This window comes from Anomalospiza imberbis, chromosome 13, assembly GCF_031753505.1.
Source record: "Anomalospiza imberbis isolate Cuckoo-Finch-1a 21T00152 chromosome 13, ASM3175350v1, whole genome shotgun sequence".
Lineage (NCBI taxonomy): Eukaryota > Metazoa > Chordata > Aves > Passeriformes > Viduidae > Anomalospiza > Anomalospiza imberbis.
Window position 1 is genome coordinate 6,955,582 of NC_089693.1, and position 27,210 is coordinate 6,982,791.

At 40.9% G+C, this 27,210-nt stretch overlaps 1 protein-coding gene across 1 annotated transcript in view; it reads left to right on the top strand.

Annotated features, from left to right (window-relative positions):
* The window catches only part of AGBL1 (AGBL carboxypeptidase 1), a 264,749-nt gene that overhangs the window by 100,398 nt on the left and 137,141 nt on the right, over window positions 1–27,210 (top strand). Inside the window, exon 18 of the mRNA XM_068203715.1 lies at window positions 2,650–2,830. Coding sequence (XP_068059816.1) covers window positions 2,650–2,830 — 181 coding nt within the window. The remainder of the gene's footprint in view (window positions 1–2,649; window positions 2,831–27,210) is intronic.

Genomic DNA, 27,210 nt, shown 5'->3' on the forward strand with positions numbered 1-27,210 from the left:
ACTCCAGGAGGTTTTCCAACACTGAGTCCAAGTAAGACAAGCTTGACTTTGATGAGCCTTGAGAGAAACAGCAGAAGTCAGATCTTTGCCAGCCCCGTGCTATTGCAATTAGCAGAATTGTGGCAAATTGTCCTGAGTTTCTGACATGAGAAAGCTGTTGCTTAGAGGTTTTTTTTATTTTTCTTATTTTGACTGAGGAGTGAACCTCTCGATTAAGATGCTGAACTCTATCAATATCTAGAATAGGTAAGAGTTGTTAAAGCTGTATTCATCAATTGCAAAAGAGAGCATATTTTATTTTGCTCTGTGCTATTTACAGCTGTTGTCCATTAGAAGTCCTCAGGAGCCTCATTCCCAGCTATAGCTGCACAGCCCCATAAGTTTAGCTCAGCAATGAGCCTGCAAAACAGCACTAAATCATGGTGATGGGAGAAAGAAGAAAATGTTTGGAAATGGCAAAATGCAGCTGATGTCTTTGTGAAATCTGGCTTTTGTTGGTTGCTGTTGTAAGGCAGTACTAAGGTAGATGGTAATGCACAATTAACTGGAGAAGAATAGAACTAATATCTTCTAATTTTGGGGGGAAAAGCCAGAATGGCTGGTTCTGCAGGAGCTAAGGAGTCTTTGGCAATCCACTTATGAGTACACATTGATGAAAATGTACCAAACCCCCCAAGTATGGTGAGGTGTAAGAATGACAAGAAAGCCTAATATGTGGCTATTGAGGAACAGAGCCCCAGTTGCTTTACTGGAGCAGAACATGATTGCTCTGTATGAGCTCTTTGAGCTGGGAATGCAGTTCACTCTTCTAGTGCCCACCAACTGCTTAAGAGGGAAGTGTGGATGTGGGATTATTTCCAAATCTGAGTGTGCCCTGTATGATGTAACTAAATTGTGCTGTAAAGTACATACTGAGCAGAACTGTGCAGAATATACAGGTAAGGAGAGAAATTAATGCTTATTCCTTATTTGAATGTGAAATGAGAAATTTCACCTATATTCCCAGCTCTGACACATCTTTTTCTTGGTCAGACCAATGGCTAAATAGCTCTTTGTTACCATCTGTATTTTTGGGGATAGTGTCGTACCTCCCTGTTTTACTATGATTGAGTAATGATTTGTAACACATCAGGAAACTGAAGGATGGCTTTGGGACCAAAGGACAAAGGCGTGCAAGGTGCTAATTCAGCATTTGTTTACAAGGGCATTCAGCTGATGCCTTTGGTTTTGCATTCTGTCCTGGTGCCTCTCCCAGTCCTGTCAGCTGGGTGCCCTCAGTTCATGAAGGGAACAGTGCCTGAGCTCTGACATATCCTGATCGAGCGGGACAAGCCTGCCCTGGCTTGGCTGTGATGCCCTGAGAGATAAAGCTTCCCACTGAAGTAAATCTGTCGGCTTGACTTGTGATAGTGAATGCTCACAAAAGGATCATTTCAAGACAGATAATTGCTTTCTCCTTTCCTTTTATTTTCTATGCCTGGCAGGTGTCTCCTCCTGCCTTCTCCTGTTTCCTTGGCCCATCCTTGAAGTGTGCTCAGCACAGATGGGATCTTCAAAGACTCTGCTGTCAAACTTGGTCTTTTCTAAGCATATGTATGCTGAGAGTTTTTGGAGGCTTGTACCCATTACCAAATGTGTTTAGTGGCTTTTTCACAGGAACAGCAAATAACATATCTGATAACAAGGAAACTTTTGCTGTTAAGTTGCAAGTCTGTTTTGAAATAAGTTCAGTAGAGATTATTAATGAACTGCTCAGTAAAAATTTGATTTACTCTTTGAGTTTTTCTTTTTTTTTAAGCAACCCCCCAAATCCCCTCTCCTACCTCAAACTGCCACAGCTTATGTTTCCCATGCATGAAAGCAGTGCTAGAAACAGATGAACTCTACTAGTTGCAACTTCTGAAAATCATCCTTTCTAATCTGAGTGAGCATCTATATTATATAAAACTGAAAAAGTCTTTCTACCAAAAGCGACAGCTTGCCTTATCTATGTGCATTGTTATTTCTACCTTTTGTTGTATTGTTATGAAATAATTAGGTTTGAGTACTCAACCTCTGCAGCTCTGGTGAACATATTGGTGCATTTTCTCTAATTTTATCAGTTTAGTTCAATTAATTATGATTTTGACCTTACAACACAAATTATTTCCAGAGATCAGGCAGCTTGCATGTCCTTGGAGCCCCTTATGGGTGGGCAAATCTGCTTAGATATTTAGAAAGCTCTAAATTGTTAATGGCAAAATACTGAAAGCAGAGCAGGACCTTAGACAATTAAATAATTTCTTGCTGCCTTTTAAACCTGAATGAAATTTGATGGAATCAAACTTTCAGTAGTTGCTAGAAAGCATGGTAAAGCTATTTGGAGGCAGTAACTTGCACCTGCAGAATGCTTTCTAATGGTACATATAAATACCTAGAAGTTATCACAGAATAAACAGAAATGAGCTCTCTGCTGGTTCTGAGGACCAAATCTGTGATCAGTTTATAAATGGCACCTTGATAAAATATCTGGACTGTCTAGGGATGTATTTTCCTTAGAATGCATTTTGGATTGCTATCTAAATTCAAAAGGACTAAAATCCACTTGCAAAGATCTTATTCAAAGAAAAGCCCTGCTTAGTTTAGGGGTGCTTTTGCTTTGTTTTGCAGGCAGCCGTCCTTACGTGTTCCTCACAGCCCGTGTTCACCCTGGTGAGAGCAATGCCAGCTGGGTGATGAAGGGCACCCTGGAGTTCCTGGTGAGCAGCGATCCCATTGCTGAGCTCCTGAGGAAATGTTTCATCTTCAAGATTGTGCCCATGCTTAATCCTGATGGAGTCATCAATGGCAAGTGAGTTGTGACGTGTGCTTATCCTGGGGTTTGTCTGTGCACCCAGCAGGTCTCATCTTCAATGTTTGTGCTGGGAGAATTCCCTTTGCCCTGTGTTTTACTCATCCTGTCATCAGTCCTGTATGGAAAACGTGAATCTGAGACATGGCCAGGTGTGCTGTCCTGCATTTGTCAGATTCATGTGGTTCTGTACTGTCTGTGGTCAGAAGATCTCTCAGTTCCCTGGGAGGAGTGTTAGTGGTGCTGGAGAAAAAGGATCTTTACTGACAAATGGAGGTTTATCCATTCTGCTAAAGCAGCAGGGCAGAATACAGCTGCAAAGCAGATATGCTTGAGGAAAACTGTCTGTAATTAATGCTTTGTATAACCTGGTGGGGGAGGATGAATAAGGTTTTCTTAAAAAATCACAGAAATATTTCTGTATAGTGAACCTTCCTCCTTCTCCCACCTTCTTTTCAATCTTCCTTCCCACATGTTTCCTAAGAGATGCTGAATCTGATCTTGAAAAATATTGATTATTTTTGCATTCTTTACCTTATACCCTCCCTAACCACCCACACTAACTTCCATCTCCCTGTGCATGACTGGAGAAGGCACAACTCTGCTCCTAATATTTTGATCTGAAATAAATATTGTTGTGTGAAACCTTGAAGAGGTTTCAAGGCTAAGGTAGGCTTACCCTTTGCTGGAAAACAAATCTCCTCCTCTCTTCAGACGGTGGAATTTGTTCACTTTGGGTGTTTGTGGAGTGGCAGTGATTTAATAACTGTTGGTTCTGCCCCATGCAAGGGCAGGACATCATGATCACATCCCACCAGTGGCTGCTGTCTTGACCTGGTGATGGGGACTTGCAGGGTTTGCAACAACTGTGTCCCCTGGCTTATTGCAGAGGAGCACATGACAAAGCTAAAGCTGAAAGATGGGCTTAAATAAGCACTGAAACACAGAAAAGTGTAGAGGAACAACTTTTTTAAAGCTACAGTCCCACACCTGCTTTGGGCTTGGGCTGTTATGATTGAGTGTTGCAGGAACAGAAAAGCAAATCCTGAGCAACAACTGCATTGAGCTGGGTTTCAAACTCATTTGAGTTTAGGGTGAGTGGTTCACCAGGGAGCACCTTGGGCTTTTCTGATAGTTTCTAGTCTGTCAAGTCACAGCTTTTGGGCTGCTGTGCTCCCCAGGACCTGGGTCTGCCAGAAGTTGGGAGCACTGTTCAGAACAGCTGGGTACTGCTCCAGGGTATCCAAAGCCTCTGTGGGCAGCAAATGCTTTCTTGATCCTCACAAACAGAAGGGACAAGAAAAACAATTGTGGCTTTTCCCCCTTACATTTTTCCTCTCACTACGCTTAGTTAAATTTTCCATCAGATGCAGGACTGGAGGGAATGGCTGACCTTTTCCTCCAGCTGTCAGGAAGCAGTGTAGCAGAAAAAGGACCTTCAGGAGGGAGAATGTGGCTCTTGGCGACACACGAATGAAGGGTATGGCCCAGGCCTGTGTCACACAGGAGGGTGTTTTGTGTTCTGTGGTGCAGATGAGCTTGAGCTGTAGTTAAATCTGGTGATGAAGAAGAATTTAGTAAACCTTAAATGGACAGGACCAGCAGAACAGAGACTTGGCCACATCTCCTTTACTGATCATGAGGCCTGGGGAGGGGAATAAATAATTGCTTTATACTTTAAATTAAATACATCTCTCTTGTGAATCCTCCCATGGCCCATATATTCTTCTTGTTTCTTTATATGTATGTTTTTTAGTAGACATGGTTCCTCTTCTATTAAAAGAAATATTTTTGTTCTGGGGCTCAGGTTTACTGGTAGCCTGTAAGAGTGTGTGTGGGTGTGTAAGAGCTTGTGGGAGTGTGTAAGAGTTGGCATATTCCTCTTCCTTTACCTGATTTTAATGTTTCCCTTTTCTTTTCATCTGTTTCCCTTTTTTCACTCTTCCCTCCTGTTGAATCAAGGAGGCTTTTCATTGAAAAAAACTTGATGAATTTTGTAAATAAATGAACCAATGAGTGGAGATGGGAGCTGGTGAGTCTTTTTTAGATGAAGGAAATTTATTGGAAGCCACATGATTTCTTCAAAGGCATGGGGTAACCATAGTAGCAGCTAGGTAGAGGAAATCCTGTTTTTTCTTTTGGAATATAGCCATGGACTATTCTTTATCTGTTTTAAAAACATCCTGTTCTCTCCTGCACCTGCCCTCCCCCAGCACAGGCTGAATGAGCTTTGTTTCTCCAAGGTAAGGCAGGTGAGGCGCTGGATTTTCTGTCTCTCCCTTGATGCTCCCTCCCCTTTAATTTACTCTCTCTGTTCCTTGTGTACTCAGGGGCTTTGTTCATTACCTCCTCAAGCCTATCAGAGAAAAACTTCAGTTGCTTGACAATTACTGACATAAAGAGATAGAAATGCCCACTAAAATCCCTCCTAGAACAGTTTTCCTCTGCACAGTGTCAAAAAGTACAAAGGAAAAAAGGAGTGTGCTCCCACTTAACCTTTGGAACCTGGTGCCTTCTGTTTGGAAGGACGATCTTAGGAGGAGGAGAAGCACCACATTTGTCTCTATACCCAAAGACACAACTTGTATAAATGACCTTTTCCTCTCCTGTATTAATGCTTACTCTCCTGAATGGACACATTGTGTTCTCTGGCCAATAAGAGGCAGGAAGGATTAGGGATAGGAAAAAAAAAAAAGCTAGTGGCTGGTCTAAGGAGTTGCTTTATGATGCAGAACTGCATCCTGAAGGACTAAATCTTGAGGTGATGTCACACAAAGCTGTACAACTGCAGACATCCCTCCTTCTTTTTATTGCTTCTCTGTGGTCAGAGGGTTGAAGGAGAAGTTTAGCTCTAAATTGGTGCCATGCACTCTGCAAATACACACCAAAGGCTCTCTCCAGACTGGTTAATCTATGATGTGTTTGTTTCTCTAAGGACAGAGCAGAGATGTGAGAAGGCTGGGAAAGGAGTGGTTTTGAATTAATGGAATTTCTCTCTAGGAGAGAGGTGCTACAGGAGTCGTGTGCTGCTCTTTGACAGATGCTCTATGAGACTATCCCCCTGTTTTCTTCAGAAGTTCTGCACCTAAATTGTCACCACCTTGCCAAAAGTAGTTAGGCATATGTGGAAGGCAAGGCATACTTGGGGAAAAAAAAGAGCATTTTGTAAATTGTGAAAGACTCAACCCTCACATACACTGGCTGTGCTCTGAGATGCACATTTTAAGAGAATGTGCACTGGTGCTTTCCTTAAGACCTCAGAGATGACAAAGATGCAAGTTCTGTGAACATCTGTACTGGGATACTTGGTGGCTCTGGGTGGGCTAATTTTCCTCAAGTGGAGCAGAAAGTTTTACAGCTCTTTGCTGCTTTAGTGCCTCAGGTGTTGCTTCTGCTGCCTTTCACTGAGAGGGCAGTGATGGATTTGAGAGCTTAGGGTACCAAATGTGGCTAGTGCCTGCACAGCACGAGATAAAATATGAGCTGCAGTATTTCTTAGCTCTCATTTCTGTGAATTGTTCCTTGGTGGAACAACCAGAAATGGTGTCTGGCCTTGCACCACGCACTTGTCTGAGTTTCCTCTCTGCGGTGGGAGGTGCCCCAGTTTCATCCAAGGCCCTTTGTGCTGTGCTGATGTGACAGCCCATCCTTGGCTCTCCTTCTATGATAAACATCCCCCTGCAGACAGCTGCACCCCGGGACTCTCCCTTCTGACAGCACTTGCAGTGCAGGATTGTTTATTCCTTCCTTTATCAGCCAGGGCTGCTGGGCCCCCTGAGTTATTAGCTCTATTCACTCATTGTCAGTGTTTCCTCCTTCGTAAATATGCCCCCATATGTCTGTGCTCCCAAGGAATATGCTTTCTTTTCTATTTACTGCTTTTCCCAGGCCCCTACTTCCTCATTGCTCTCCCCACCCAACGGCCCAATAACAGCCAAGGAGATAAATAAGCTCCATAACTCTTCCCAGCTATTATTTTTTGTTGTTGTTGTTGTTGTTGCCCTGCATGGTAATATATATAATAACAAGGAAACAAATCTTATTACTAAAGTAATTACAATAAATAAAAAGCTGAGAGGAGAGATGAAGGAAGGGTCTGTCAGGGGAGTGATTGCAGTAGGATTTTTTAAAATTTAATTTACTTGAGATGTTCTCTGCCACTTTGCTGATACCCTGCTGAGGGGGGCTGTGACTAATTAGCAGCCAGCTGTTGTTTTAACACCCTCACCTAATTTATAGTGTGCCTTAGCCTCTAAAACAGAAGCCTGTGTGATATCATTGTTTGTGGGACTCAGCACAAGCCTTGTGTCAGTAGTTGGCTTTATTGCTTGGTGCTTTTGTTTCTCAGAAGCAGTATAGCTGAAATTTTGGGTGCTTTGCTACAATTCCTTTTATCTTTAGCAGATCCCATGTGCTTTCAGGAGTTTGACCCAGAGAGTGAACACAATTTGTGCTTGTCCCAGTGTCCAGCCTAATAACTGAGCATCACAACTTTTGTCTTTTGACTAAAAAGTGTGGTGTGGACAGGATCTAGGGTTTGTTTAAATTCTGGGGCCTCATTCTCCTGTTGGCAGGTTTCTCATGGAAATACCATATTGTTCTGGTTAATAGAATGGAGATTGCAATATCATCTGTCTTCTAAATGGTCATGAAATCTAATTAGTTAATGGCTGTATTAAATACTGGAAGGATCCAAGGTATTGTTCCATGTTTCATCAGTCTCCCAGTTGCTAATTTCCAAAGCATGTGCAGTCTTTGTAAGCTCTGACACAGTAAAGGTGCCCAATGAGTTGTGTGTGTGTCCCTGTGCTCTTTCCTGTACAATTTATGCTGGTGATGCAAGGTCACCTAGAAATTTTACTACAAAAAATCACTGGGTGTGGGCTCAGTGGTGTTACTGCCTTGGACTACTAAACACTTCAGCTTCCAGCCTTGGGAACCATTTCATTTTGGCTATGTTCTACCTTGCATTTTCAAGTTAGCATGAATATTAGATGTGAACAGGTTGTTCCACAGGCTCAGAAAGGAATCCCTTTGTTCTGCATTCGTGTCTGTTTTCCTAACTGATGATGCGAGTTTGTAATCAGATGTGTGCACTCCTTTGAAGACATTTTCAGGAGCCAGGAGACTGGTGTACAAAGCTAGCTCTTAGTAAAGTTAATGAGATGATTGAATTATATTATAATTCTTGTTAGCTTGATTGTGTGTCATTATCCCTTTTGTTTGTTATTATGCTTATTTGAGTCCCATTTGTGGGATATTATTCCCATCACAATTGTGCCCGTGCTGGGCTCTGTAGAGAGACAGGCAAGGAGCAGCTGGTGCCTTGTTAGGGCCTGGTGCATTAGTGCCACAGGCTGTGCAGTGGGGTTGGAGGGAATGAAAAGGATGCTGGGCTCTTGGCTCCCGTGCAGCCTGACCCAGCAGCTCAGCCCTGGCTGCACAAGGCACTTCATGGAGCCTTGTAGCTGCAGCTCTTCCTCAGGATTCCATCCTGGCACAGGGAAAGTGTCCTGCTGCAATGACTTCCAGAAGCACCTGATGAGAGTTTGTGGAGGATACCTCAGTATCATCAATGCAGGAACTGGGGAAATGTATTAAAAATCGAGAATCCCTTTACACCTTCTTGGGATTTCCAGGACGTATATGCAAACTCTGGCCCAGCTGGCTGCATAAGCAAATTTACACTGAGATGTAATTGCTGCTGAGCTTGGATGGTGCCTTGTAGGTGATTGTGGTAGACATCAAACACTGATATCAAAGCTGAATATTTTGGAGTTGAGCTAATATCACAAGTACAGGGGCTCTTTTGGCCACCCATCTCAAGATCAAGTCTGTTTATCTGAGTTAAAGCCTGTTGGAGGCTACAGATGCAGAGATGGAGTTGTTATTCATAGGATGGGAAAATAGAAGTCCACAAAATGAAATTGTAAAAACTTCACTTTTATAGATGCAGTGAAGAATGTCCAGTACTTTACTGCAATATCCACACTACCTGGAAAGCTGAAATTGCCTGGGAATGAAGGTTATTGTCTCTTGTAATATACATTCATATATTACCCTGTGTAATAAATCAGGCAGTATTTCTTTCACCATGAAAACTGGACATCCCTGGAGTTCCAAGTGACATTTCTCATTTTTTGTTGCTATTTGGCCCTTTTAAATATTAAAACACATAATTTTTTTTGTGAAATATGCACTGAAATTTTTGAAAGCTTATGAACAAAAAAAACGGGAGCTTAGTTTTGCAAGTGTAAAGCTTATTTTCCATGAGTTTGCTTTTTAAAAATTCTATACTGGGTTACATTTGTGTTTTGGCTAATATTGTTCTTTAACATTTTTGTTTATTTATATATTTCTTTCTCTCTTTTTCCCTTCCCTCTCTTTGGAATCTGTTATTGAAATGTAGCATTAAAAGCTGGTGAAGTACTGTGATAGGAGAGGGGAATGTAAAATGACCTTGGGGTGGGGAAACAGACTGGCAAGTGGGAATAATGTTTGTAGAAAAGTGATGAAGAGCCTTATCTACAAAAATAAGCTTCATTTGAGAGCTTATGTTTTCAAAATTGCTGTGCAAAAATGTACCTACAGAGGTCCAGCTGAAGTTGAATTGTTTACCTGGGCACATGGCTTGTGTGATTGCACATGCAATTGGGTAATTACACGGGCAAAATTTGCTCCAATGGTTTCAGCAAATTGCCATCCTAATTTCATGAACCCAGCTGAATGTCCCACAGAAGCATCAAGAAAATAAAGAACAGAAAATTGAGTCAATACTGCAATGAGAGGGTGAGAAATCAAAACCTTTTCTTCAGCTTAATGGGCAGCACTGCTGGGAGTCAGGAAAAAGGTGCAGCACAGTTTTAATGCTGGAAAGGAGCTCTGAGTCTTGAAGGAGTAGAAAAACTGAAGGGCTCTTGGAGTTGTATAGCTCAGGTTTGAGCTGAGGTGAGGAAATAGAGAAGCAGGGGGTGACATTGGCAGGGAAAAGGCTCCAGTGATGGTGCACTTTGGATCTGTGCACACTGCACGACTCTGAAGTTAGGGTTTGAACACATCCTACCTCCATAATGTCATAACCTTGGTAGGGACTCTCAGGTAACTGTGCTGGTGTTTTTCTGCATGGAAATAGGGGTGATTTATGATGTAAAATTCTTTGGAAATTATGCTATATTCAGAGATGTGCAGGAGTGAGAAACTTTTCCATAGTGTTTTAGAACTGGCTTATTGAATTTCACCAATGGATGTGTCCTTATGTAAATTGTCACATATTATATCTCACAGGATCCTTCAGTGTCTGGGGAAGCAGAACACAGAAGTGAACAACGTAGTCTAGGTCCTAGTTCACCTTTTTGATTGCTTTTGTTTGTCTGCCACAAATAGCAAAGACTTAAGGACTCATAGCAGTTGGAGAAGAGCTGCTATATTCTACTCTGCATGTATATATGCATATTTCATGGAATGCCAATAGGAAAAAGGATTTATTGCCAAACATACACACATAACAATCCATAATCAAGTCAGTATTTTCATGTAATGCTGTTTTGTTGTTTTATTGGGAGGGGTTTTTTTTACATTACCAGGCAGTAACAAGGTGTGAGTGCAAGAATTCTTTCCAGGTGGATCCCATGACAGCATCTCTAGTAGTAGTTTCCTTCTGTCTCACCTGCTGCCCCATTTTTCTCCTAAAATGCTCATAAGCCCAGCTTTTGAAGGAGAGGGAAGTACCAGTCCTCCCAGGGGCCCTGGCTCTCATGGAGCACTGCCTAAAGCAGAAGTTTGGTTCTCAGTTCTAGCTGTGGTCTGTGGTGTCTTCTGCCTGCAGTAACAGGATTGACATTAATGAAAACTTACTTTTTGAGGAATGTTTCCTGTATTCATTGTTTGTTAGATAACACAAGGTCATTAGCATAAAAAGAAAAGGCAAAGATGAAAAAAGTGATTATTTTTCTGTCTTCTCTCTAACAGTTATGGCACATGAGAGGGTGTAAAGTGCAAAGCAGCTGAACACTCATAAACTATTTTAATACCATTCAGAAATGAGAAGAACTAGGGAAAGAAGCTTTATGTAGCCACTTAATTTATTGCAGTAATCAGTCACTTCTACAGTGCACTATCATGGCTTGAAGTTCTTGCTCCAGTGATGTGGAGAAAAATTGGTGAGCTCCCATCCAATTTTCTAATAGATCTTGGTCTATATAATTGAAATCTCCGGCACCTCGTTTGAGTAGCAGTGAATTCTATGCTTAGATGAATATAATGTTAGCCAAAGCAGGTCTGGATTACATCTGTGAGAGTAGAGAGGTGACGCAAGGTCTGAATGTGAAGTAGAAGGAGCTGTGGGAGATGAGGACTAAGCCATATTTCTCATGGATATTTTTAGATGGCAAAAATAACATATTTGGGGTTAGACTGAAATCTCTGGAAAGGCAACTGACACTTTGTGGGTTGAACCATCTGCATGGAATAGCCAAACCAAAGTCTGCAGATTTACCTGTCAAGTGTCCTACTGTAAACCCATGTAGAGGCTGAACATGGCAATCCAAAGCCAGTGGGAGAACAGTTGTTTTCCCTTCCAGAACATGTATGTTACACAAAAGAGAGTTTGCTTTTGAACAACTTTGTTGTCTGGTTTTGTGCACATGCTGGATTTCAGGTGGAGAACAGCTACGTGTTTGAAGTCACAATAATTTCTGTCACTTTCCCTGACATGCAGGTGAGGGCACCCTTGAACTGTGCTACTTCTCTGTCTACCTTTAGACAGCTTTGAGTGGGATGTAATCCCATCCAGTATGTTTCCTGTTCAAAAATCAAATAGTGTCCATATCAATGGCAGTGAGCTTTCAGGCTTGTAACAGTAATACAGCTGGGAATGTAAATAAAAAAGAGAATATTAAGAAGACTGTTGCTGTAAACAGTAGAAATACTTCAAATCAACTGTATATTTTCATTACACAGTTTCTTATCAAAACAAAAGCCCAGTTCAGGGCTGATATTTATAACAGAATATGCCAATTAGGAAGGGACCCATAGGGATCATCAAGTCCAGCTCCTAGCCCTGCACAGGGCACTCCAAGAGTCACAGCATGTGCCACAGAGTATTGTCCAAATACTTCTTGAACTCTGTCAGGCTGGTGCCTGACTTCCCTGGGGAGCCTGCTCTGATCCCCAGCCACTCTCTGGGTGAAGAACATTTTCGTAATATCTGACCCAAACCTGTGACACTGACAGACATGTAGTTTCTGGGGTCCTCTTACTCGCCCTTCTTAAAAATTGGGACAATGCTTGCGAGCTTCCAGTCATCTGGAATCTCTCTGGATTCCCAAGACTGCTGAAAAATCATTGACAAGGGTTTTCCAATATCAGTAGCTCTTTGAAGATGTTCAGATGAATTCCATCAGGCCCCACAGGTTGTAGGGACCCAGCTGGAGCAGCAGATCCCACAAAGTTTTGGAGTCCACCTGGAGTGGATCATTCTCTAATGAACTGGCTTTGACAGTGTTCACAGCTCTCTTTGTGTTTTAACTGATGACTGTCTGTTCTGACAGTGTGGACTGATGACAGAAGTTTATTTTTTATATCTTTGGTCTCAAAGTGCCATAACAAAGCACCTGCTTTACTTTCAGGCATTGCTTGCTGTCCCTCTTTTGGAATTTTTTGTTTCATAACTGATGGACCCATTGATTTGTGAATGTTGTGGGTTTCTGGTTTCAGGCCATTAGGTAGAAATTGTGGCAACCAGGTCTGCAGCAGATGTTGCAAAGCACAGAAAAGAAATTGCTTAGGTGCAATCAACCCCCTTTTGTTTTGTGTTTTTCCCTGAGTATTTTATTAATCTCTGAGAAACACACGTGGCAGCTCTGAAACCATTATTTTACATGCAGTCTCAGATGGATTGGTCCCTGAAGAGCACATATCTAATTCTCCACAAACTAGCTATGGTGCAGGTATGACTCTGTCATTGTTAATTCTTGCTTAAACCTCATGGAAACCTAAATAAGGAGTTAGCTTTGCGGTTTGCCAAAAACTCTGAGGTCCAAATTATACACTATTCTATGCATGTAAATGCATATATAATGTTAATAGAAACCATTTTGATCCAGATTGCCAGGACTGAAAGGATGCAGTTGTGCTTGAAAAACAGATATGTGTGTGCATGCACAATTACTCAAGCTGTGGTTTAGGAATTTAAGTGGCCATTTGTGCTCTCATTTTCAATTATGATGTTCTTCATCCTACGGGAATGAGTTTGTGCAAATCAACAACACAAGTATGCATATGTTTTGGTGTGTGCTACTCTAAAATGATGTTGCATTACTTGGACATAAATTTGGATTGATTTATCTTCTTTTCCCTTTGAAATTTCTATTTTAATCTGAGGAATGTAAGCTGTGGTGGCTGAATGGCAGTTCTTCAGCAGCATGATTTCCTTTTCCAAATGGTTAACTCTTGTAATTGTTTCTACAATGTAAGATAATATTTCCTGCTAACAGTTATTTAGGATACTGTCATGGCAAGCCATAATTCAACCCCATTGCTTAGTGGCCCAAATAATGACCAAGTCTTGCCCCTAGCTGAATTATCATTCTTATGCTCTCTACTTTCCCTATATGCACATAAACAAGTCTATCTTCATGACAAACTCTGAAAGACAAAGGAAAGCAGAAGCAATATTGTTGATTAAGAGCTCCATCCTGCAGCTTCAGGGAGAGAGCTGCCTATAGGACTACAAAGGTATTTAAAGGGGTTTTTGGTGGCTTAGCTCATAGGCTTTCTGGAGGCTCAATAGGCTCTTATTTTTTCACATTTTTAATATATCTATATAGAGCATCTACTGCAAATATTCGAGAGAGGATGAAGATGTCCAATCTGACACAGAAATGGAAGGTTATTTGGGCTGAAGCTAAACTGCTCAAAGATCTTCAGCACACTGAAATTTGCACCAAAAATAGGAACTTCTAAGTCATCTGACTTATGACTAGTGGAAATACTGCTTTGAAGGAAGATTGTGTTTAATATCCCTTCTGTGGTTCTTTAAGAAAGAGTAGATTTTGGGAAAGGACAGTAGCAATGTGAATGTCACAGAAGGATGAGGTTTTGTCAGTAAACAGTTCCTGGGGAAAAAACTTGTGTTTAAGTTCCTTCATATTAGTAATGCTATTAAGGTTTAGCATAATAAAGGTTCATTGAGTAATTTTCAAGCTGTAGCTTGCCTGTGATCCTTTTGGAAGGAAACTGCATCAAATGGAAATATATTAAGACTATATGACAATGACCCAAGGAAGTGGGAAACCATATATTTTAAGTAATTTATTGTGATCCAAAATGGCATCTTAATTCTTGGAGTTTAACACCATTCATGCTGGGGGAGTCTGTGAATCATTGGAATGTAATATGGAAATCTATCTAACCTGGGAAATGAGTCTCCAATTCACATAAGTTTGGGCCGGGAATGTAAGCTTTGTAAGCTGCTAAAAGAATGTGAAAGGGAAGGTTGTAACTTAGGCTTTCTAAATGGTGATTCACAGACTGGGTGGGTGATAGGACAATTTGCCTGGCTTGATGTGGGAGCTATGCTCAGTCATGGGTCACTCAAGGAGCTAAAACCAAGCCTGTTCAGGACTCATCTGGAGAGTCATGGATGCCCTGATGGTGCTGGGGGTGCTCTGCAGAGACTGGGCTATGAGCAGGGCAGGATGAGGGAGGTTTGTTAGAGCAAGCTGAGAAAAGGGGTTGCAGGAGTGCAACACTCCCTGTTGCAGGAGTGTTTTTGGACTAGAAATGAAGAAGGATGGCCTTGACTGTTTCACACTGGAGAGGGGAAGAGAACTCCACATGAGGTGTGAGTGCTCCAGGCAGCCCAAACTTGATATTACACTTAATTAACCTGAGCCAGGTTACATCCCTTCAGGCTCATGGAAAAGTGTGGGTGGCTCATGCTTCCTTTGCCATCTGTGCTAAAGCTCATGACACTGTACAGAGACTCTTTGGTTTGTGTCAGTGGAACAGAGAGGAGCAGTGGCTCCAGCCTCCTCTTGTTGGTGTTCTCAGATGTCCCCTGGGAACTGACTTGCTGAAATCTTGCACTGGTGGGTGAGCTCTGATTAATTGAGGTAGCCCAAAGCAGGACCTGCTGGATAATCTCAAGAGGCTTTCCTGAAAGCCTTCAGTGCATTTTGTACCCTTCAAGTGGCAGAAAATATGAGATGGGTGTCCATTAAGCAGCTGAGTTCAGGAGCTTATCTGCATTGCTTTAAGCTTGCTACATTCACATCAGCCTATTAGAGAACCTCTCAGCCCATTACAGAACCTCTTTCCTTGAGTGGGAAGAAGGAAGAATTCTTACTAATTCCCTAATACCTATTGGTCATAGGCTGCCTTTTCTTTTTCCACTTCAAAATGTCAAATTGGATTCCTGATGGAATTAGAGATTTTTATCTTCCTTCCCTCTGCTAAACCTCTGACTTTTTCTGGTTTTCTTCCACACTGCAGACTTAATTTCTCACATATGTGAGACAGTGAAAATTAAACAAACAAGCTGGCAGATAGACAGAATGGTTCTTCATGTCTGGAAATCTGCAATGAGCTGTGACTTAGGAATTACAGTGCTTCATATTCAAACTTTTCTTTTTGATGCATTGAGGTGGCACAGAAGCTGACAGTGACATATGGAGAAGGCCACCTTAGCAGGATTGAGGCTGTTATGTGATAAATGACATGGTATGTCAAAGGACTCCTGTTATCCATCATGCTGGCTTCCTCTCAACACATTCTCCAAAACCAGAGGCAGCTACACAAACAGCTGGGGGAAGCTATAGGTAGGGTCAATGGGGTGCTCAAAAGAGAAAATAAGAAAGCTGGAAGTGCATGTTCTCATGGGCATAATAGCCTCTGAGTCTTGAGTTGAGAATTTTAAAGTATTTTTCTGTTGAAACTTCCAAAGTACCCCAGCTTTACACCTTTGTCAAGAATAAACCTCAGTTTTAACAGTTGTCTCAAAAATCATGAAGACAAAAGGTTTCAAAAAGCCACCAAGTTTAGTTCTAAACATCTAAGCTCTCTCTAAAGAAAGACTGTTTAGCATCATGTTTTGGACTGGAAGCATGGTTCTGTCCCCTGATACATCCCTGGACTTTCCCTCTTTTCTCAGATTTCCTCTCATTCTTCCTTTCACTTTTGTTCACTTCACTACTGTTTGGTAGTTTGAGTCAGAAATGCAGTGGAATGAAAGTCCTCCACCAGTTCTGTACCTGTCCTTCACCTGTACCAGTCCTTCACCTGATCTGTCATTTCCTACCTGTATGAGACGTGTATGGGAAACACAGGCAATGTGATACAAGTGTTATAAATGTAAGAGAAGGAATTGAGGAAAGAGAAGGACAGGGCTTTGACGCTCAGCACAGCTGACACAGGAACATTGTCTGTAGGACGCTTCCTACTTGTTTTGACTGTTCAAGTTAAAGAGTAATGGGGCAAGCTTTCACAGCTCTATCTCCCACTGTTGAAAAGTCTGTAACTTGATCTCAGACTTCTTCTCTCTGTGTCACATTTAACCCTACAGTAGCTCTTTATTTTTTTTTAATTCATTTCAGATTGTTACATGCTCCAGTGGCTGTCCAGGAGGATCAAAGGATGTGTGGCACAACAGGCACCTGTCCATTTCAACCTCCTTGAGTCCATCTCTCTTTTTCATTAGCCATAATGGCTGGTTTTTCCTCTACATGATTAATGGACTCTCAATAGCTATGTAGTCTATAAACCTAGACAAGACAAGCAGTCTGTCTCTTTTGATCCCTGAGCTCCTAAAAGCCTGAGTCTGACTCTGCTTAAATGGTGCTTATGTGCCCACATGCACAGTAGTAATTGGTGCAAAATATCAAATGTCACTATGTGACATTTCATTCCTAACAGTCACATTTAAAGTACAGGCTTTAACTTGATGATTCCAGTGGCCAGTGTCAAATTATCTGGGATGGTCTTCATGTTACAAGTGTCAATCAACAAATTAATTAGTCTGGAGATAATTTAATCAGAGCCCATCAGGGAACTGGCTTAAGGAAATCCCCTTGCTTCCAGATTATTCCTGCAGCCTGATTGCAGCAATGAGAGCATAGCCTTGGAGAAGGGTGGGTGGCTACAACTTCTTGCCCCTTTGGCAAATCCATCTCTGGGAGGATGGAGCTGCCAGTCCCTCGGGTGCATCTGTTCTGCAGTTCAGTGCATGACTTCAGGTTCTACACTTCCTGGAAGCTCCTTCCTAGAATAAAATTTTCGAAACACAAACCAACCCAAATATATAGAAAAGTCAGGCCCCTCCAGCTCCCAGTGCTGCTGTGCTCCACTTCATTTGACAGTGCAGATTTTCCTTCACAAACTCTTCATGTGATGAAACACTTATTTCAGCTGTTGACCCCTATCAATGACCCCTCACTGGGAGATCAGGTGTAAAGAACCAGGCTATTATCTGCTTTCCACTCACACATTTCTAATCAAAGCAGCCAATTTTGCTAACTCCTACAGGTGAAGTCACAGTGAGGCAGACCTGGCTGAGTACAGAGAAAAGAAGTGCTTGGAATAGCATAGCCAGGGGTAGGAAATCCTAAGGGTAAGACTAAAAAAGAAAAGTAAAGCTGGGAGAAAAGATGAACAAGCAAAGCAGGGAGAAATTCTAAATTCTAGTTTCATTTGATATAAGAAGTCATAAGAAACAATAGAGTGAAGAAAAGCATCTCTATACCCTCCATGCATCTCTCCATGATCCTTTAGCTCACTGCAGTGAGCACTGGTAGAATGCTGTAGTGTATTCTGCTTTCAGTGTGCATTCTTAACACAAAACAGGTCAAAAAAACTCAACAAATAAAATCCAGGGCAGCTATGGCAAGAAGATACATTTTCAGGTATTATAAAGGTTAATGTTTACTCCAGTTATGACACTTTTTAAGTCATTCTGCTTTGGATGTTGAATTCTCTCTAAACTCAGACAACCCTTGAAGGTGTGAGCCCTGTGCACTGCCTTCAGAGGAGGAGCAAGGCCATGTGGCATCTTCTGTTTTGCTCTGCAAAATCTAAAGCCCAGGCTATGAGCCATCACTTTTGTTATTACCTGTCATCAGAGGAATCTTGTTAAATAGGGCAGTAGTCCTTGATGATGTGTCAAACACTTGTGCTGTTCCCTCCCTTGGAGCACTAATTTTTGGCTGATAACTGCTTCTTGCTTACCTTCCAACATGATGTAGTGGTGTCTCTTTATTATATTTGAATGTTCTAGCTTCATTTTAGTAACACACAAATTATGTCAGTATCTTGTAACCTGATGGAGCAATCTGTCAATAGCTTACAGGCAGAAATGATGGACTGGCATCTCAGGCTGGATAGTGAAGCTCAGCCTTTGACTTTGATTTTCACTTTTTTTCTGGTTTAAAGGTCCTGTAGGCTGTAATTGCTTTTTGGGACTGATAATGTATTCTTAGCTATGAATTGGAGAGCAGCTGTTGTCTTCAGTTTCTTCATGTTTCACTGTCTGGTTTATAATTATAGTCTATAAATTGTGTTAGGATTTTTGGTAACAAGGAGTGTACTGAAAATTAGGTTCTTTCCAGTATTTGCAGGAAACAGGGAAGGAAAAACAACATTGTCAAATTATGAGTGTTGTTTTTCTCATCTTTCTGGGTTTTTGGTGGAAGAGTTTGGCATTTTTTCCAGGATTCCAATCTGATGTTTGCCCAGTGCTATTTGGATTTGCAGCATGAACTTTCAGCCAAAACCTCCACAGCGCAGAAGCTTATTAACCATAGGAGACTGATATTAGCATCATTTCCAGAGAATGATCTGGTTTCTCATTTGTAATTCTGCTCTGTAGAGCTAATGGAAGATGCTCTAAGCAAAGTCATGGTCTCTGTGTGTAAACAAAACAATACTGAGAAACCCCAGGAGTACCAAGCTGGTTTTTCTTACGATTTATACCTTTTCAGTTATGTGAAAAGAAATATAAATATTTTGCTTGCTTTTCCTTGTTATCCCAGCATATGGTGTTTTTTCCCTTCCTTTACTCCCACAGGGAGTTACATCCTAATTTTTCGGTTCAGAATCTGCCTTTCTTTGTCTTACACTTTTGCCCTTTCCTTCTCTACAAATGTCTCTCTCCCCATGCAGTTCTCCTTCTGGCTTTTGTCTCCCAGTCTCCCACTTTTCATTTTTATTTATTTTTGCTTTGGTAATCCACTAGGATTTTTTAAAGTTCCTCTTTAGCATGATGTGGACCAAAGACCTCAGAAGTTCCATGGTCATTGCTTATCATTACTGGTGGGGACTGCTCAGAGAAATGTTTACTGTTGTTTCCTGGTAGTGGAGAGACTCTTTGAAAACAGAACATTTTTTGTCAGATGGGTTCAAAGAAGGACATTGACCAGGGCAAGCTTAAGCAGTGGCCCATGGGAAATCAATGAGGTTTAATAACAAAAATTGCTGGTGGCTGAGAGGCTGAACATGACCCAGCCATGTGCTCTGGCAGCCCAGAAAGCCAAACACATCCTGGGCTGCATCCAGAGGAGAGTGGGCAGCAGGAAAAGTGAGGCAATTCTGCCCCTCTGCTCCACTCAGGTGAAACCCCACCTGCAGAGATGCCTCCAGCTCTGGGCTCCTCAGCCCAGGAAGAACATCAGCCTGCTGGAGAAAGCCCAGAGGACCCCACCAAGATGTTTAGAGGGCTGGAACACCTCTGCTATGAGGAAAGGTTAAGAGAAATGGGAAAGGAAAGGCTTTGGGATGACCTAATTGTGGCCTTTCAGTACTTGAAGGAAGCCAATAAGAGACTATTTGTGGCCTGGAGTGACATGACAAAAGGGAATGGCTTAAAACTAAAAGAAAGTAAGTTTAGATTCGATGTTAGGAAAAAAATTATTGATTTTGAGGTTGATGAGGTGCTGGAACACACTGCTTAGAGAAATTGAGGATGCCCCATCCCTGGAAATGTTCAAGGCCAGGTTGGATGGGGCTTGGAGCAACCTGGTCCAGTGGAAAATATCCCTGCCCATGGCAGGGGGATGGAGCAAGATGACCTTGAAGGTCCCTTCCAACCCAAACCATTCTATGATCACGAAATACTGTAGTTCAGAGAGGGCAGCATATAGGAAGGTTTCTCCAGCTGTTCTCCGGCAGACTAATTATTACCTAGATTTGGTATCCAAGATTCCAGGAGTTATTTAGGGTACTATGTGTTTTAGAAGCTGCAGTACTTCTTGAAAAAGTGTGTGCTTTATGCCAGCTATTCTCAGTTTACCCTGTTCTGATGGGTATTATGCCTTGTTTCCCTTTCTGGCCTCCCTCTGCTGCTCTGACAATATACCTTAATCTGGGGAAACTCTGGCCTAGTAGTCCTCCTGCATTTGTAAAATCTTCCTTTTCGATTCATTAAGTAGCTTTGCTCCCTGTTGGCCTGTGCTATTACAATATTTCCCCCTATTACTTATGTAGACTGTTTTATATTAAATAAGAGAGAGTGTTATATGGTCCAATTAATAGCATTCAGAATCTTTAGTGTAGCTTTCCTCAGATCTGGAACAAGCTCAAATCTCAGGAAAAAGATTCCTGGGCTTGTATCTTCCAAACCATAGCTTTAATTTCTATGGCATTTTCCCTTAATTTCCAAGAAATAATAGGTGATACTTGTAAATTCTCTAACAGTTCAGTAAATATGATATTAATGACAAGTATGAAACAGGTGGTAGTGGAGAAGAAATTTCAAGAGAAGAGCAGCCATCAAACTTGAAAATGGTAACAGATTTCGCTATTTCTCTTCCTTGAAATTCTTTTGGCTAAGTGAAATGAAATTGTCTTTGATCACTTGTTTTAAAAATGATGTTAATAATCTATTTATCTGTAGTATCTATGGAAGGGCCCCAGGATTCCATGACCTACTATAAACATCTCTGGGGTTTCACTCTCTGTGTCTGCATTTGGTGTCACTCATCCAAAATAATTAAAAAATACCTCAGCAGGTTAAGAAAAGAATTTTAAATCATTTAAAAACCACATTGTGGTCTTTATTTAGATAAAATTAACTGGTATATATATTTTTTTTTCAGTTGTGTGTTACGAATAAAACATTTGTCTGTGTGGAGCTGATTGTAATGTAATATTCCTTTTGCTTCCAGTAGGGATTTGGGAAAGGAGTTGCTTTTATAAGCTGTCCTATCTGAAGGTAAAAAAAGATAAGTGTCTAGTAAGGAATAGAAATGAATATTGTATATAATTTCTGGATTTTTAAAAAATATTGTGTCAGACTTGCTACATTTGGAAGGAAGACCACATTATTTATTCAAAATTATCTGTGACATATCTGCAGTGCATCTGGGTATAGAAAGGTCATGTTAAAATATATATATTGATGCATCAATTCACTAAAGAGAAGGGTTCACTTTTTTCCTCTATTTTTTTTTTTGTTTTGAGCAATGCTTTTCACCATTTGCAATTATTTCCCCCCTGCTACTTTGAAGTGCAATGAAGATGTTTACAGGCAACAGAAAGAAAACATCTTTTCTTCTTCACCATGCAATGTAGTAGCAAATGAAAGGAAGGTAAAAAAAGCATAGTAAAGAATTGACAGGCATCACATGGCAGCCTGGTCCAAGAGGACAAAGCCTGACATTTGTATTCATCATGAGATTAAATAGGAGACACCAAGTGTCAATGCTGAATTCTGAGCAGGCCATTCTAATTATGATGGGATGGTAAGGAAAAACTTTCTAAGTTTGCTGAGGTAATCTTATGCCCAGGAGCAGAAGGAATAAGAATTGTTATTACCTTGTTCTAAAGAGCTTATTTTCATGTGTAGCATAATGCCCTGAATTCTAACAGGGATATCTTTGGCATTGGTATACGAGCCTGTGAGTGTTCTGAAAATGCATATTCTGCTGGCCAGTCATACAAAATAGGAGAACAGTGGTTTGATTAATTTTCTTGTTTCAGGAAATGGTAAATAGCTGTCTAGATGGTCTTCTGAGTAACATTGTGTGAAGCATTTCTACAGCCTTTAGCTTGAAGGGCAAACTGGTCAACATAGGTACCTTATGACTGGATCTTATTTTCCTACACCCCACTGGAAATACACAATAAATTTACAATTGCTCTGCTGGTAACTGGAAATGTAACCCAATTGTGCTGTGTAAATTTCTCCTGTGTTGTTTTTTTTTTTTTTTTTTAATCCCTCTGTCTTAAGAACAAACTGACTGCTTTGGGAACCAATCAGAAACTGTCAGTGAAACATCTGGTTTAAACATCTGCTGGCAGATGCAATGAAACAAGTAGCAAACGCTGTGTGTTAGGATTGTGATGGCAAGGAAACCTTTCTTTTGGGAACAACAAAAGGAAGATATGTGCTGATGCTCCCTTGCCGTTGCAACTCTTGCTAGGATGCTAGATGTGCACACACAATCTCTTGGAGAATATCTATTTACTGTGTAGGAAACCTGGACAGGTGTTCATTAAGAATGTAACCCACGATTTGGCCATAAAATGCAGGACATGGCCTCCCCAAGTGTTGCAGAGATATTTCCTGTGTGGACATTCTGGGCTGAGTTTGAAACACAGATATGTGATCAGGTTAATGGAGCAGCAAAGACTTATTTGCAGTTGGAAGCAGACAGCTAAATAATAATAATAAATCAGTAAGTGAATAAATAAAATTCAAGCAGCTCTCTTTTCTGAATGCAATTAAGGAGCTGTGTTGATTCAATCAGCATAGTCACTTTGCATTTGATGAAATCCTGAGAAGTGGATGTAAATAATACTTTGAGAACATAGTTGACTCAAATGTCCCTTTGTAATGATGGGAAACATGTTTTGGAATGATTTTCAGCTTAGCTCACTGAATCAGAATACCCAAGGAAGTGATTCTTTCCTTCAAGGCTCTTGAGTTACTTTACACATATGAAAGTGAAAAAATATATCCAGCCATTTGTACTAAGCTTTATTCTTGACACTTCCCCTGCTTCAGGCGGATTTAATAGCCGGTAAGAAAAGGGATTTTTCTGAGTTTATTCCTATCATTATTTTATTCAAGTGGTATCACCCAAACTACTGCTGCAGCAAGATTACTTTAGCTTCTTAAGGGAGAGATTAGGTCAATAATAAAAACACTGGGGTCTTTGAGCCTCCACTGTTTTTAAATGTTTTCTATCCCAGAGATTTTTTTTGTGGGATGCAAGTATAGTTTATAGCAGAACTTGTAACTGATGCAAACTAATTTACCTTGGAACTTGTTCCAAAACTTTGTCTTGCTTCAAATAATATCCCTGCTGAGATGGTGGATGTGAGTGGAAGCTGGCAAAGGGAAAAGCAAGAAGGAGGAGACCCCCTGAGGCACACCAGGAGAAATAATGATGTAACCTGTCACTGAATTATGTGAGGAACTGTTAAGCAACTTGCTATGGGCTGTGACAAATCATCCCTGGAGGACCCCCTAGCATGAGCAGAAGTAGCTGTGAAGGAACACCATGAAAGCCCAAAGCTGTTGCTGTCTGCAAGGCTGAGTGGCTTTGGGCATTTATCTTCCTGACCCTGTTAGATGAGGAAGACCTGGTGATTATTTGTCCTCTGGAGTAAGGCAAGAGCATAAGGATTTATTAGAGTAAACAGGGATCTTGGAATAAATGGTGACAGTAAATCAGTCTCCGACTACTGAGTGATCCTGTTCCTTTTGTAGGCCAACAGCAGAGATCTTTAAATTAGGTTAAGTCCTGCTTGTACCTTTTCTTTTCCAAAGGGGAAATTTAAACTGTATAGTGGAGAGTCTCCATAGCCCAGGAAAAAAAATCACCTATTTCCTTTCAATGTCCATTAATTGTTCCTTGTGACAGATGAAGACTCATTTGGGGACAGAAGGATTGAACTCTGAGGTCTTTCTGCCAATTCAAGATAGTGAGCTCTACCCAAGGAGTAGTGCCAGTAGCATAAGTTAGGACAGCCCTGTGGCATCCCTTTTTCTTCCCACTGCCAGGCCAAACATCCCCTTTTGGCAGTGCTGGGCCCAAGTCCTCCCATTCCAGCAGCTTTCTGGTGCCAGTAATAAACAGTCTGCTCCCAGCGATGGGGCTGGCATTCCTTCCCAACTGTTGCAGCAGTAGGCAATGCCTCTTGCGCTGTGCGTGCCAGCACTGTGTCAGAACAGGAAAACCCTTTCCAAGAGGAACTTCTCCTTGATGCTTTGCCCATTAGGCAGGTAAAGGGACACACCTATAAGAGGCAGGAAGGGAACTGGCAGCTCCTCAACTACCCTCATCTTTATCTACAAAAGGTCTCCTGGCCTAGTTAATGTCTTTATGTTACTTAGACAACAGTTTATAGTAGAGCAGCTCCTCTTCTTCTGGAGCTTTACACTTGGAACAAACTGAAAGAGAGGAGGTGTGTTTGCAGAGGATGGTTGGTAGAATATTTTTTGTCTTGTCTTTGATGTGACAGCTTTCAACATTTTGGGTACTGTTGGTTTGTTTTTTTTCTTTTCTTTCAAGGCTTGCTTAACTCTTTGAGAGGTGAAGAGATGGTTTTCTCTACATAAGAATGAAATGTGAAATTCCTGAGCAGCATTGGAAGCTTAAAATGAGAACATGCAGTGGAGAGATGTGTGCTGTGTCAGTGTGTTGCTGCCCATGAGATCTATTTTGAGTCTCAACACCTTCTTTTTCTCTAAAAGAAAGAGAAGAGAAAGAATAAAGGGGATCCTTTCTGGATCCCTTTATTGGAGGATCCAGGAAGGGAAAGATAGGATAGCCACGTGCCGCAGGTCAAACAAAACTAAGCAATAAATGATGGTTCAAGTGGATGTAAAGCACTAAGTAATTTTAATTTTGTCAGTGTCTTCTAGTGGTGCAATTATCTTAGATTTATACCAGCTGAATGAGAGCTTTACTTGCACCCTTTAGAAGCTGGATGCAGAAGGATTCACCAAAATAGTTCATTTAGGGTCGTGAATATTGAGGAAGGAACAAATTTGTGGGTTTGGATGTAAACTATCATGCTCTTAATTCATCCCTAGTATCTGTGAACCATCTGATGCAGTATTTTTTCTTAAGAGCTGCAGAAGACATGAGAATTCTCTCAGACAAATGTGAGAAAAGGGCACCATCCTAACCTTTAATCTTCGGAGAATGGCTCACAACTGGAATCATGAGGGGGGATTTTTGGCTCTAAAGTGATTTTATTTTGAAATTCAGTGATTATGTTTTTGGCTGCTTGAAGACTTAGCATTCACGTCATCCCCCCTCCCCATGTGATGGTGTCAAACTCCTTTCTGCGACTTCTCCCAGGGAAGTCGTATTCACCTGTCTGAAGTGCTGGACTGAAACCACACTAAGCCCATTTCCACACCTGTGAAATTGATGTTTTACTGCTGTTTACACCCAATTGCAGTTACTGCCTTGCTGCTCGACAGCAGCTGGGGCTGATGGCAGGCCAGCTGCAGCCTGCCACCGCCACCGCTGGAGAGGAGCGCGTGTAGGAGTGATGGAAGATCCAGCCCTACAGTTCCCTAATTGCAGCTGGGATTTTGCAGCTGTGGAGTCACACCATGATAAATACATTCAAAGCTGCAATTCAGTGAGCATGCTTTTCAGGCCAACAAATATGCCTTGTGAGCTGGAGAGAAATGTGCTCTACAGACCGAATTCTTTATTTTTTTTTCTTTTTATTATTATTTTCCTGGTTGCAGTCCCTTTTTGCTGTCTGTCACTGGTAATTTTCAGTGTTCAGGAATAGAGATAAGCATCCTTCATGGCATCCTTTGAGGACCACTAAGTAATTGCTTTTCAGGCTGTGAGCAGCTTAAAAAAACCTATGAATGTTTTGCACTCTTTGAATCATCATTTTCCCATTTTTCTCAAATGTTTATTGTGCAATCTCAGGCAAGTCATTAAATTGTTTTGTAGTTACTTTAGCCATCTATACAATGATGGCAGTAATACCTTAAAGAAGCTTTTTGGGCTTAATTTAATGATTATATAATTGTTTGAAATGTCCCAGTGTTAGCCTGAAAAGAGATGGTCCTATTGAAATGGAGATTTCACACTGAAAGTACATTCACTGCACTCTGAGGGAGGATAGGGATGCTTAATTTTTTTAAAGAGGGTAGATCTTTATTTTGGCCATTCAAAAATGGCAAAAAATATGACTGGTTTGGTGTACTTTTCCCCCTTTTTTTAACTAGCAAATTTTGTGATCAAACTTGCCAACTTCTCAGAAAAATCAACTTTTTGGAAATCTATATATATTTTTCTCTGGTTATACACATTGTTATAGCTTAATAAAAATTACAGCTATTAAAATTATTAAAAATTGTCAATTGCTATGCAAAAGCAGCTTAAATTTTTTTGCTCATATGAATATATATGAATCACTTCTGTGCATTTGTTCCTATCTACTATATGGCATTATTAATTACACAGTGTTGTTGGAATGAAGCTGGTCAAGAAGGATAGAACAGCGGTCAAAGTTTTAGCTAGATCCTTTCTTGTAGGCAGCAAGTGATTTCCCTCGCTTATAAATATTCCAGAAATACAAGAGAAGCCAAAATAATTGGCAACCTTGTACCACCTTTATTCCACCTGATCAGAATGTCCTGCTTGAATTTGCACATTGATTTTTGCAGGGGATATTTCTGTGAGCTTATCTGTATTGACTAAATGTTATGCAGCTGAGTCTTTATTCTCTCTTGGGTCTGAGTGGTAGAATTAGCTCAAAGAACAAGGAATGCTGAAGAAATTAAAAAAGGAAAGAACACTATTGGGTATAATCAGAATTATTCTAGAGACTTTGTTTGCTTTTTGCTGTTATTTTAAGCAAGCACCATGCTTGTTTCTCTTTCAATTCCATCTTGAAATTGAGAAAATTTTATTCCTCTGCTTTTTTAATGTGATTCTACTGGGAGAGACACTATAGTTGCATCTGCATGGAAAACAATATCTTGAAGTTATCTAGCAGTGACAGAATATTGTCTTTTTTGGCAGCGAATTTTGAAAACCTCTTGGTTCCAAGTTGGATCTTAGCACTGTTTCTCCTTAGAGGCAAATGTTGTGCTGCCCTGTAAATGCAGTACATCAGTGCTGTCATCCACCTGTCGAGCCTAAATGTGTATTAACAGTTAAAATGTGTTCAGCTCTTCTACAGAGTTATGCAAAATAATTTTTTCCCTTTGAGAAGGCTAAAATGAGTTTTCTTATACACACAGAGAAAACCTGCTGCCGTTGGTTGTTGATTTCTATAAAGATAAACAACGTGGGCCTATTCTTTGGGTTGCTATTTGAGTGTGCTGAGTTGGACCAGCCAGGAGATATAAATTGCTTTTGGTGACACTGTGTCAATTTTTTTCCATGGGCCTTCTAACTAGGAGA